General features: G+C 36.8%; 1 protein-coding gene across 2 annotated transcripts in view; it reads right to left on the reverse strand.

Annotated features, from left to right (window-relative positions):
- The window catches only part of SYNPR (synaptoporin), a 364,805-nt gene that overhangs the window by 3,636 nt on the left and 348,071 nt on the right, over positions 1-13,098 (reverse strand). For both annotated transcript variants that reach the window (XM_037136098.2, XM_037136099.2), the window contains one exon: positions 3,849-4,040. In XM_037136098.2, the coding sequence (XP_036991993.2) occupies positions 3,849-4,040 (192 nt within the window). The remainder of the gene's footprint in view (positions 1-3,848; positions 4,041-13,098) is intronic.

Below are 13,098 nucleotides of genomic sequence, written 5' to 3' on the forward strand. Positions count from 1 at the left end.
AAATTGAAGTGGGTCTTTGACAGTAAGGCCATATTTTTCAAGATGTCAATAATTAAAATTGACTATCTAGGACCCGAATTGATCTTATTGAAGACTGGTTATCCAAACCTCCTTCTCTCCCTTCATTCTTCCCTTCCTTCTATTCTATCCCCTTTCCTTCCTTTAACATGAACTGACATGTGTTTAATATTACTTTGTGCTATGCTTTAGGCTCCTTGCTGAGGAAGATGCAAAATATAAACAAGGCACTTATACTAGTATAATAGTTGCATCAACAGAATGAATTGGGTAATCATTGACACAATTGTAATTTATATATAGGGCCTTTTAACTATGTGTGTAATAACTAGGATATTTTCCACCAAATGGGAGATCTTGATTAAACTGTACCTCTGTAAGTATATGTCAATATTATATATGAGTAGAAAAATTATCAAGGAATCTTTTCAGATATGAGGGGATAGCTCTATCAGGGGTATAATTTTATGTTTTCTATTCCTCAATCTCTCTTACCCAATGCTACTTGGTTTCTTAAAAAGGGAAGCTGAAAAAGAACCTGGAAATCAAGGAAATGCAACTTAAATGAAGAATATCAACAAGGCATTCCCATGTGCATATTTAAGGAAGAGTAATGTCTTACTCTATTTTTATCACAGAGATATCAAATCTCATGGCTGGCACATTTTAGGGATACACAGACCCTGGAATATTTTCTTGCCATTTCTTGCAACTGAAATTGGAGTGAGGATTACAATTCAATCTCAGATGTGAGGGTAACAGAAAGAGAGACTCCATATAGCATGAGAAAGGAGGGGAGGCTGGAATCTAGATGATTGAGAAGATGTGTCAAGATTGTCTACTGTGGAACCAGAGAAACAGGAGTGGAAATTATGGATAAAAGGGCAGTGAACCTTTGAAAAAAATTAAGAAAATAAAAACATTATTTTTACCCCTCGTGTGGCTCTAATACTAAATGAAATTTAAGGAAATAAATGCAGTTTTTGTAGAAGCTTTCCTTGGAGATTTATTGAACATCTGCCATATGCTGGACATTGTGCTAAGCTAAATACTTATATACTTTTACATCAAACCCTTTCAACAGTCATGCAATGTCTTTTTTATACTATCCCCATTTTATAGATGAGAAACTATAAATTTATAGGTGATAAAACTAAGTTTAGAAAACTTAATTACTTTGTCTAAGAGCAGTCACTTATTGAGTAATGGAGCAAGAATTCAAACCCTAAGCAGATCAACTACAGAGCAGAGCCCTTCACCACTTTGAGTAGCAATAACAATAGGAGAACTTGGCTCTGGTCTGGCACTGCTGTAAGTACCTGAGAGACCTTATGCTAATCCCTTTACCTAAGCTCCCTACATCTGAAATGCCTGATTGGTTTGCCTATCTATTAGTGTTATTGTGAAATTATAAATGCCAAAGTGCTTTGAAGAAAGTAAATCGTTACCCAGGCAGAAAATATCATAGTTATTGCTTGATCCATTAACTTGTCGAGGTTATCTCCTTTGGTGTGTGTCTGTCTCCTTCTCCAAAACCTACACTTGCCCAAGAGGGGGAGTTCTGTGATCCATGTGTCCATTATACCTTTCCTCTGATCCCTGAGACATAACTGATGAGACCAAGGCACACACCTGGCCCAAGATAGACTAATGACATTCTACCAGAAACCTGGGATTGGACCTCAGTGATTTTTGTTCTGTCCAAGATATTTCTTTAAAAAGAAATATAAACTCAGAAACTGTAGGGTGGCTATCTTCTCTTGCATGAGCAGAAAAAGGAGAAAAAATTCAATCTGATAAGAGAAATAATGTAGCAGACATGCAGACAAAATCAGAGATGAAGGACGGAAGATGAGAACTGTCCAGTTTCCTGACAGCCTTCCAGGGTTCTGGCCCTGGGTTTTGCCCTTTACCTCAATGTAAAGATACATTTTTATTGTATCTTTAGAATTATTTGCACTTTTGGTTAAAAGCTAGCTCAATATGATTTGTAGCCAAATGAGTTTGTAATAAAAATATTGTGTTTTAGCCCATTAAATATTTTCCTCTGCCTTTAGTAATAAAATTTTGATTTTCCTTGCAGAGCCACATTGCAGTCAAGTGACTTGAGTTCTTTCCTGGAACTTTATATTTTGAGCAGAGTTATGCTAGTTAAGATACAACTTTCCATTAATAGCATCTTGATGACACCATTTTTCAGTATCTGATATCTAGGACCTTGGTCTTACTTTAGACCCTTCTTTTTGTAGGGCCTGTTTTTTCAGGTCTCAACAGTTTTCTCAGAGACTTGATTTTTATTTTTCCCTGATGAAATTAGAGTGAGTTTCTGTTACTTGCAACTAAGCATTCTAAGGCATAGAAATGTTGGTTCTAGAAGTGGGAGTGCAAAGAGACTTTAGGGATATGGGGCTCATCTTGCATTAGCCAGTTTGAGCTGAGTTTTCCTGTACTAGGAACCTTAACTGATACGGATCCACAACTGTAACAGAATGAGTCCTGCCCTTTACTACCCCATGTTTTTTGGTTTCCATCCATCCTCAGCCTTGGTTTTAAGAAATATGTCATAGTATGCCTCTTTCAAAATTCCTATCTCTTAGTCTAAAACTTCTTAGAGACATCAGAAGGGAAATTAAATGAATTATGCAGGCTGTCATATAGAAGATTATTTTTTAAACTAAAAAATATATCAAATGATACTAGCTTTGTTATCTGAGATTTTGAGATCATAGCTACATTAACTTTTATCAGGTACTGCCTATAAACAAACCGTAAAAGCGGTGGTATATATTTTAACGTACACCTAAAGTAGTCACTTATAGGTGTGGTCAACAAGGAATAAAAATGACTGTGAGACACTAATACATAGACTATTTCCGTGTTCAGTATTTTACACAGGCAAGATTCACAGTCAAATCATCAGGAACCTTCTTTCCTTTCTTATAAACTTTCTCAGATTAAATTTCAGAAAGCCGTACAAACATAAGTTAATCTTGAAACAAAGATAATTATTTTCGGGGGTCACTGAAGAATGTTGTTCCTTCAGCAAACATTGCTGAGTCATTTATTCTTTTATAAACTGCTGCTTTTTTGTTTGTTTGTTTGTTTTTGTTTTGCTGTCATTATAGCTTCTGTCTTTCTCAGACATGGTTTCTTTCCTTGGAATAACATGAATTCTTATGCTCATAAAATAAGCATCCAACTTAGCAACTCTCCTGTCTATCAGATTTTCTGTCTTCCCAAAAGACTTGATCCACTAGATAACAATTGACTTTGTTTAGCTTTTGTAGTTTAGCTTTTCTGATGTTATCAAGCAACTAAACTGGGATCCTGGAGAAGACAAAAAATGACCATATCAATGATAAGTGCTTCCTTATATGATGTATTTCTTTCTGCACCCTACTAGATCTGTGTATTTTTTCTCAGACAATCAATTGGATGTATTCTAACTATGTGTGCTTTGAACAATATTTTCTTCTCTGGAAACCTGTATGCCATCAATATTCATTTTTAACTTCTGGCAAGCTTCAATTTGAAAGTCATATTTTATATCTGCTCCCTGCTTAGAATTTTGACTTGACTGTCATCCAAGCAACAGTTGTTAATATGTGTTGAGTTCTTATTAAGAACTTTGTAATTGGTAGCATTCAAGTCTATGGGTTCTGATAATAGAAACTTCAAGACCAAAGAATAATTTTGCATATGGAGTGAAATATCACCTGTTAAATTGGCCTAGTTTTGGAGGCAGAAATTTCCAAGGTGACTTCTGAGATGTCTTATTCACTTGACTGGCAAACAAAGATTTGGGAGGTAAAGCATAGGTGAAAACATACCACAGAAGTGTTTAAGCTGGACATTACAGGGCTGTGGACAGCCATGCATTTGTTGGACGGCTGTTTGCAAGCTGATATCAGTGACAATACTTCTTTGGGATCAGTTGCAACCTTGACATCAGACAGTCCTTTTGCCCAAGCTGATGAACCAACCAACCACAAGAATGAAAAGACTACAGTGACGATGAAGTCCTATAGAAACAAACAAAAAGATAAAACAGTGAAAGAAATGTGAATCTTAGACACAAATACAACTATTTGCCAACTGGAAAATTCCAAGAGCACATAGTATTGAAACCAGAAAAAAGTTGGAAAACAAATTAAAACAACTTTTGTGATATATTTATATAAAACAAATAATAACATTAATATTTGTTAAATGCTTACTGTATCCCAGGAATGATGTTAAGTACTTATAACCCTCATATAATTGTTGTAAGACACCTGTAAAGAAGTGAGAATCATTATGCCATTTGCACATGACAAAGCTCAGACAGAATGGTTGAACAGTTTGTCTGTAATGGTATCAGGATTTAGACCCCAACTCCTGAACCCATGTTCTCAACCACCATGTTATGATGATTTCAAATATTTGGAGAAATATGCTGATTGGTAAAGAGTCCTGGATGGTAATACACATTCATTTATTCATTTGTTCATTTATTCAACAAGCCTATGCATTATTTACAGCATACTTGGCACTGTGCTAAGTGGGAAACAATGGCTATAATGTTTTGAGCACTTTATTATGGGTGAAAAGTTTTATATGAAGTTATCCATGAAAACATCACATTAAATAGCATTTTAAAGATGAGGAAACTGATGCCCAGAGATATCAGTTTACACATGGAAAGTGGCAGAGTCAGGATTGAGATCCAGACCTGTCTGACTTAGAAAACCATCTGATGTGAGTTCGGGCAAAGAAGCTTCTTTATTCACATCAAGCAAAATTGCTATGGTGTAAGGGGATGAATATTTTAGAAAAACATCTACAAGTTTCTGATGAAGGGGGTAGCTACTTCTCACATCCTCCCTCATGACTCAGAGATGGCAGAGTATGGAAGTCACTCTCCAAGACTTAAGCAGACCAGGATGATTTTTCAGACTTACTTTATTTTTCAGATTTACTTTATTTTTGTTTGATTACTTTAAAAATGTTCCATCTAGCTTACCTAGAATATTAAAAGCAGTGACCTGGAAAAGATAATAGGAAATACATCAACGGAAAGAGACTTCTTTTTTATTCTAAATGCTAAGCCCCTGAAGAAAAACTCATATGAGTTTCTTTCCCACTTCACCTGCCACATCTGACCTGCTGTAATTTGTCTTTGCTCATGTTGTGACTAAATGGCTTTTCATCAAGCTCCCATGATTTAGACTGAGGGAACTCATACTCTAAAGATACCATTGTGAATGATAATTGTTAGGAATTACTTTTGTAAAAAATATTGTGAAAAGTCCACTATTAAGAGTTGCTGAATCTTCTGAGCAGTTGGTTTCTTCATCCAGGGTCTGTTGCAAATTATGTCACTCACCAGTTGACCTTTTCATGTTGGCTGTAAAAAATTTGTGACCCATTCATAGGATTTTTAGTGCATGAGTATTATAACCCTCTTCCTAACTTTTTTGTATAGTCATCCTTCTTTTCCCTCATTCTTCCCTTCTTATTTTTAATTAATTCTATCTTGAGTTTCATATATCCTTGTGAACCACCTTAAATTGTTTCTGGAATAAGATGGAGGTATAAACAAATAAGCAAACACATACAAAACTACAGCTAGTCCAACATCAATGAGAACATCTGGAATAAAGAGACCCAGATATTTGAGTTTGAATTAAAGATTGGAGAAATGGTTACAAACAAATAAAAGCCAGGTTGACTACGGCGAATACAACATTCTGCTAATGTTAAGTCTAATACCTATTTTATTTATTTATTTAAACAGTAGTTTTTTAGTACTATGCCAAGTATTGAGTAAGATCTTGTGGGGACTTAAAAATGTGAATTATAGACTCTCCTTTCTTGATATTAAACATTGGTAGGGGGCCACAGATGCCATATAATCAAACTATGAGATAGTATCTGTCTTTATACTCAAAACCAGAAATAGACTTGTTAAAAAGCCATCAGGAGGGAAAACCTTTAAGAGAAAAGTCATCTAAAAACATGTCAATTGAAACAGTAGTATCAAAACTTTTAGTCTTACTTGGTAAAATAATAATTGATTGAGCACATATATTCAGAGTGTCATTCTGAGTTTGCATGTATTAACTCAATCTTGACAACAACACTGTGAAATAGATGCTAATCCTGTTCTCACTTTATGTTGAGGAAACTGAGTTATGAAGAGGTTAAATAAAATTCCTCAGAATCATGAGTTATTAAGTGAGGGAATCAGGACTGTGTAAGCCTGGCTGTCTATTTCCAGGACTTGTGAGCTTGACTATTCTCTACTATCTCTCATGTCTGTTGTAAAGAATTTTGATCTTCTTATTTAAGTCAAATCCACTAAAAAAGGTAAAAAATTGAACTTGAGGTTCTTCTTAATTTAAACATGACAAAATAATAACAAATCACTTTTCATAAATAAACCTCATGATTGAAGTCAAGAAACTATGTCTTTGGAGTAAATATGTTATCTTAGGGTGCCAATTCAACCTTTTAGCCCCTAATACCATTTTGTAATGAAAGATCAGCATATGAGAGTTACCTTGTGAGTTAAAAGTTCAACTTGCTATCAGGTAGTCCTGGGGTTGAATCCTGACTTTGCTATTTACTAGCTGTGTATCTTTAGGCAGTTTGCTTGGCTACTTGGAGCCTCAGGTTAGCTATCTGTAGATCGGGATAATAAGTTTCTCTCTCAGAGGGTGGTTGTGAGGAGTGACAATATGTTTGTTTGTTTTTTTCTTCTAATTAGCTGTCAGCTCCATGAGGCAGGGACTCTATGTACTTTGGTTATTGCTGAGTCTTGGCAGAATAGGAGCCATTAACATTTGTCCAGTGGGAAAATAAATGAAAAAAAATGGTCGCAATTTCGTTAACACATTTTTAGGCAGATAAAATTATATAAGAGTTTATCAACTGGTATTGGTAGGATTAGAGTTTTTTTTGTGGACTGGTAATCTTTTCTTTTATTGTTGTTCAAGTACAGTTGTCTCCATTTTCTCCTCACCATTCCCCCCAAGCCCAGCCATCCCCACCTCTCACCCTGATCTTACCCCCTTTGGCTTTGTCCATGTGTGGTTTATACATGTTCCTGATAACTTTTCCCTCTTTCCCTCTATTATTCCTTCACTCTCCCCCCTAGTTACCCTAAGAATCCTGAAAGGTCAATTTAAAAGAACCTATGCACCCTAATATTCATAGCAGCACACTTTACAATAGCCAAGCGCTGGAAGCAACCTAAGTGCCCATCAGTAAATTAGTGTATCAAAAACTATGATACATTTATTTATTTTTAGTTTTTTTAAAGATTATATTTATCTTTAGAGGGGAAGGGAAGGAAAGAGGGAGAGGAATATCAGTGTATGGTTGTCTCTTGTGCATCCCCTGCTGGGGACTGGCCTGCAACCCAGGCATGTGCCCTGAATGGGAATCGAATCACAATCCTTTGGTTCACAGGCCCACAATCAATCCACACTGAGCTACACCAGCCAGGGACTATGGTACATTTACATAATGGAATTCTATGTAGCAGAAAGAAAGAAGGAGCTCCTACCCTTTGCCACAGCACAGATGGAACTAGAGAACATTATACTGAGTGAAATAACCCAGGTGGTGAAAGACAAATACCATATGACCTTACCTATAAGTGGAACCTAATTAATAAAACAAACAAGCAAGCAAAATGTAACCAGTGATGATTTTTATTTTGTTTTATATAATCTTGTATATTTTAAAGATTTTACTTCTTTATTTATTTTAGAGAAAGGGAAAGGTAAAGAGAAAGAGGGAGAGAAATATCAATGTGTGGTTGCCTCTTATGCACCTCCTACTGGGGACCAGACCCAGAACCCAGGCATGTACCCTGACTGGGAATTGAACTAGCAACCCTTTGGTTCATAGGCCTGCACTCAATCCACTGAGCCACCAGCCAGGGCTAATCTTGTGTATTTTAAGGCATATTTTGTAATTAGACCAAATAAAAACTATGTGGCCATGTGATGAGGACAGTGATTGATTATGTCAATGGCTCTTCCAGACAGAAACTTCAGATGACCCTATTTGTCCTCACAGCAGTAGCAGGATTTATAATTAGAACAAATTATAAATGCCATTAGAGTTGAGAGTTTTCACATTAAAGGGTCCCAGTAAGTAGCCTGAAGCCAAGTCTTCTATAACTAAGCAAACTGTGAAGATGGGGAGACTATGTCAAAAGTTCTAGCTAACGTGTATGTTAGCATGGACTTTTTTAGTTTTCAGCTTTGGTGTGAGCCTGAGTCTAATGCTACTTGCAGGGAGGGAGACAGAAGGACAGAAGCCAATCCCTGACCCTACCTTGCTTTCAGCCTTTATCTCCTGGAGAGGCTTCCCAGTGCCCAGTGATGTGATCCACCTAGGTCACCTCTTGGGCACAGAGCAAGGTGGAATTACCCATTTTTAAAACATAAATATGTTCATCCCAGAAGGAAATTATACATGTACTATAAATGCTAACCCATACAACTTGACAGAGATAGAAGGAAACTGCAAACATAAATGTTCTACGGTGAAAACAAAATAACTTAAATTCTAGCTGGGGATATTTACATGAGGCTTGGGAGCTGATGATCTTCGTTAAAAGAAGGATTAAGTAGTGTTAAGAAGCACCTTGTAAATATATGATTTTCTAATCACTATGCTGTACACCTGAAACTAATGCAAAATAATACTGAATGTAAACATTAATTGAAAAATATTTTAAAATTTAAAAAAAGGATTGTTACAGGGATATTGAAGAAATAGTGGCATGACTTAAGCAGAAGGCTCGAAGTTAAATTGAATGTTGAATAACTTTCTCATTCATGTTATTTAATGCCCTGTTAATGGTCTACCTAAGTGACTCTTCTGATAGTGCAGGTAAGAGTCCAGTTGTTTACAAATGCAACCCCTTGTCTATCAAATAGAGATGGACTTGCTTGGAAGAAACTCAAGACATAAATTTGTAACATTTGTTGATAGGTTATCATGGTGCATAGATCAACTCTTTGAAGATAATTTCTGCCAGCTTTGCTTGTGTTATTTACTCCCACGGAGTGGAGAGACTAACATTTGGAAGGTGCTTGGATGCTTTCAAAAACAACTCTCATACTTGGGATCTCTGTAAAAGGCCAAGAAGTAGCCAGAGAAAGCATTATTAGCCTCATAACACAGGTGAATAAACTGGGGACGGGTGGGCTGAGTGATTTGCCCATGGTTCCTTAGTGCTTTATAAAATATGCCCTGAACTAATGGTCTCAGTCTGTACTGATAGAACATTGACACAATATCTGGTTGTGTGTCTGCCATATGTTGTATGTATCTGTTCGATGATCCAAGTAAATAGCTTCCTTTGCAGAAGGAGCAGCCTGGCTTACAGCTGGCTGGATGCATTGTTTCCATTTTCTTGTTGGGTGTGTTTTGTTGTCTTCACTTCTCCTAAGTTACCGTTAGCAAACTCATTTTTACTAGAATGTAATTTAATATATTAAAGATGTTTGTCTTGGATTATTCTGAGATATACAGAAGGAATCATCTTTGGTGACAGAAAACTTAACATTTCAGAACCAGGTAAATCTGTCTCTATTTCTGTCTGGTAGTGGCACACTGCACCTCCACTGGCTATCAGGGAACACAGCCAAATTCCCATTTCTACTAGCATATATTCCCAGTGTTTCAACACCAATGACTTTATTATCAGTTTTTCTTACTGGATGACTTTGTACTTTTTTTCTGCAGCTGACACCTACATAGAAAGCCTAGACCAGAAACTGGGCAGTTCAGCCAGTTACTCTCACCCTCAGTACAAATGGATTCACTTTGCTAAGTCAGCTTTTAGGGATTCCCAACAAGAAGTGTGAATCAGGAAACAAAGAAATCCAACAGCACAATAGAGAAGCTTATCTCAGGGCAGAACTTCAGACTTGCTTTTGAAGAGAGGAGAGCTAAGCATGGAATAACTTTCTGTCCACTTATGGGTTGATTTTATGACTTCATTGGAAGGACTAATAATAATGACATCTGAAGAATGTCAACAGTTTTTAACACATGATTGCAAAAAATCATCTGATGTTTATAATAATCACATCAGGGTGAACATGATTATACCCACTTCACAGATTCGGGGAAGTTAAATGAGATGTCCCAGTTGAATTCAGCACACTGGCTTCACATTCAATGAGTGATTTTCTATTACGCCCAGGTTTTCTGAAACCTGGGGTCAACTACCTTTGGGAAAACACAGTTATGGCAACAAATAACATCAAGTTACACAGGAAGAAAGGCATTCTCCCTCACAATTACCTTTCAATCTAGTAGTGAAGGAGAGAAAGTCTCAGCTGGGTGCTAATCTGTTTCTATAACCTATTTAATATCTATTTATATAAAAAAAGGCCCCAGGTTTAGAGTCTGGCTAGAATATAGTACTTTTTATTTTCATTGATTCATTTCTGTTTACGTTCTAATCATGTCAAATAATGCTGGGTCTCTAGAACCATTAGTGGTGCCAGATTTTCTTCAAAAATGCATTTTATTGAAGTTTAAAAGACAATTTAATTTAAAGAACAATAGTAAATAACTCATGGTCCAGGTGAGGCAGGGCAGAGAATACGTGAAGATTAGAAAGGGCTGCTTGGTTCCCATGGGGTGAAACACTGAGTCTCTGACTCTGTGCTGTCTCATAGAAGAAAAATGCAAGGCAGAGATGTGAATCACATATGTAATTTAAATTTTATGGTAGCACGTTTTAAAAAAGGTAAAAGAAATTAGCATAATTAATTATATCAATATATTATATGTATTTCTATAATAAAACCCAATGTATAAAATATCACCATTTGATAAAATTATTAGTAAATTACCTTTTGTACTAATCTCTGAAATTGGTGTGTATTTTATACCTGCAGCACATCTTCAATCATTATCAGCCACATTTCAAGTGTCTGATGCCAATATTGCTACCCTTTTGGACAGCACAGCTCTAATCCACAATTAACACATGGAAGTACATTTATGGGGTCTGTCCAGAAGGTATCCAGCCATGTAATAGAAAAAATAGAGACATTTATTGAAGAAGGTACAAGACACAAGAAACATTGCACGTGTTTCTTGTGCAATGAAGGGGACTCCTCAGTCCCCTTCAAAGTAGGCACCTTGGGACCTCACATGGTTCTTCCAATCACCATCGGCTGTCCTCCTATCATATTTCCCTGAATCTGATCAACACTTTGAAATCTCTTCCCTTTCAAAGATGATTTTAGTTTTGGGAGAAGCCAGAAGTTTCAGGATGTCAAATCTGGCTGTAGAGGGGCAGAGTCACCTGGGTGATTTGATATTTCACTGAAAAGCCCTGCATGAGATGTGATATATGAGCAGGTACATTGTCATGATGAAGCTGCCAATCACCAGCTGCTCATAGCTGCAGGCTTCTGAATCATCCAAATAGTTTCTGTAGAGTAATGTTCAAGTTTAATGCCAATTTGATGCAGATATGTTGGTCTGCTTGCTCAGTTATTTTGAATGTGATGGCCACAGTACATGGGCTCACTCAATGGCATCTACCATCCTCACTGACTAGTACAGGGAAGTCGTCATTGTCCACACATGCTCAGCTCACTCTCCTTGGCTTCCAGGTTATATCAATGTCATACGAACTTTTTTTCTCTATATTAACAATAGCTGGACTGGTTCTGGACAGACATTTGCATATTCAAGGTCAAGGGAGAGTGATGCTCCTTCTCTTGTTTTTGCTCATTGATGTCACAATTTCTCTTGGTACTTGAGTCCAAGGTGGCCTTGGTAGCCATCCCTCAGCTTAGCCTTTGTAAGGCCAGCCTGCCTCTCCCATTTCTCCAGGCCTGCAGAGTGCCATACGTGGGTTCATATGGTAGCCCAATACATCACTCCAGTGGGGGTCTGAAGGCAGATCAGTGTTAACAAAGGGATGCTTGGGCTCTCTCCCAAAGGAGGAGGTGGGTCCTGCACTTCAGGCTAGATATAGGGTGAAAGTCTGACTTGGTCCTGCTATTCTCAGGACCTGGGCCAGGATAGCTGGCTGGTCAAATTGGATGAGATATGAATCCCATTTTACAGATGGGATAAATTACTTAACTCCAGCTTGAAAGAGGCAGAGCTAGGATTTGGACCCAAGGAGTTTGGTTCCAGAATCTGTGTTCTTAATCTATTATAAAAAGCACTCTATTGCTTTCAGGGGTCTATGATTTTATTGGCACATAATAAAAATTAAGTTGTAATATTAATATTTATGAATATCACTTATGGAGCAGTTGCTGTGCCTCAGATATTGTGTGTGACATACATTATTCATTTAATTTTCATAACAACATTTTGAAGTGGTTATTATTGACCTCACCTGGTAGATGAGAAAATCAAGGTTCAGAAAGACTGAGTTGCTGGAGTTCTCAGAGTCACTAAGTTGCTAAGCATACAGAAGTTAAGTAAGTAGAGGAATTGGGTATCAAACTCAGATCTGTTTGACTATCAATCTCATTGATTTCTTTATTTGCCCATCATTATGTCTCTTTCTCAGTCATCTGTCCAGTACTTATTATCTTCCCATTATAGGCTGGGCACTATTCTAAAAATGGAGTAGGAGCAGGAGGATACCAGCCAAAGAAGATCTGTTTTTAGTTCTTAAGCAGTTAACATTTTTCCTTTCTCTGCACTGTCTCAGTTGTCTTGTGTTATTATCCTAGTATACTGCAGTTACACTGTCAATTAATCAGGATTTTGTAAAAAAATGCAGAGGATGCTGCTGTTCTCCTATAAGGGCTGGTAATACTCAGTCATCTTGTTTCATGTCTGAAGAATCTCACTTATGCTTGAGAATAAATGTAGGATTTCATTTCTTTTTCTCTTAAGTCAAATTTGATTGTGATTGATGCACTATATTTTTTCTTCTTGAGTCTGTTCCTAGTGAACTTTATGAATAAACTTGTAGTTTCTCAGCTGTAGACTTGAGGCTTCCAGTTTCTTGTTTTAACTTTTCTTATGAAAATAAGACTTTAAAAATCATCCTCTACAGCTCTTCCTTTGGCTCATAGACAATGGGTT

This window comes from Artibeus jamaicensis, unplaced genomic scaffold (genome assembly GCF_021234435.1).
Source record: "Artibeus jamaicensis isolate MK-2021 breed Jamaican fruit bat unplaced genomic scaffold, CSHL_Jam_final contig_519, whole genome shotgun sequence".
NCBI classification, from domain to species: domain Eukaryota; kingdom Metazoa; phylum Chordata; class Mammalia; order Chiroptera; family Phyllostomidae; genus Artibeus; species Artibeus jamaicensis.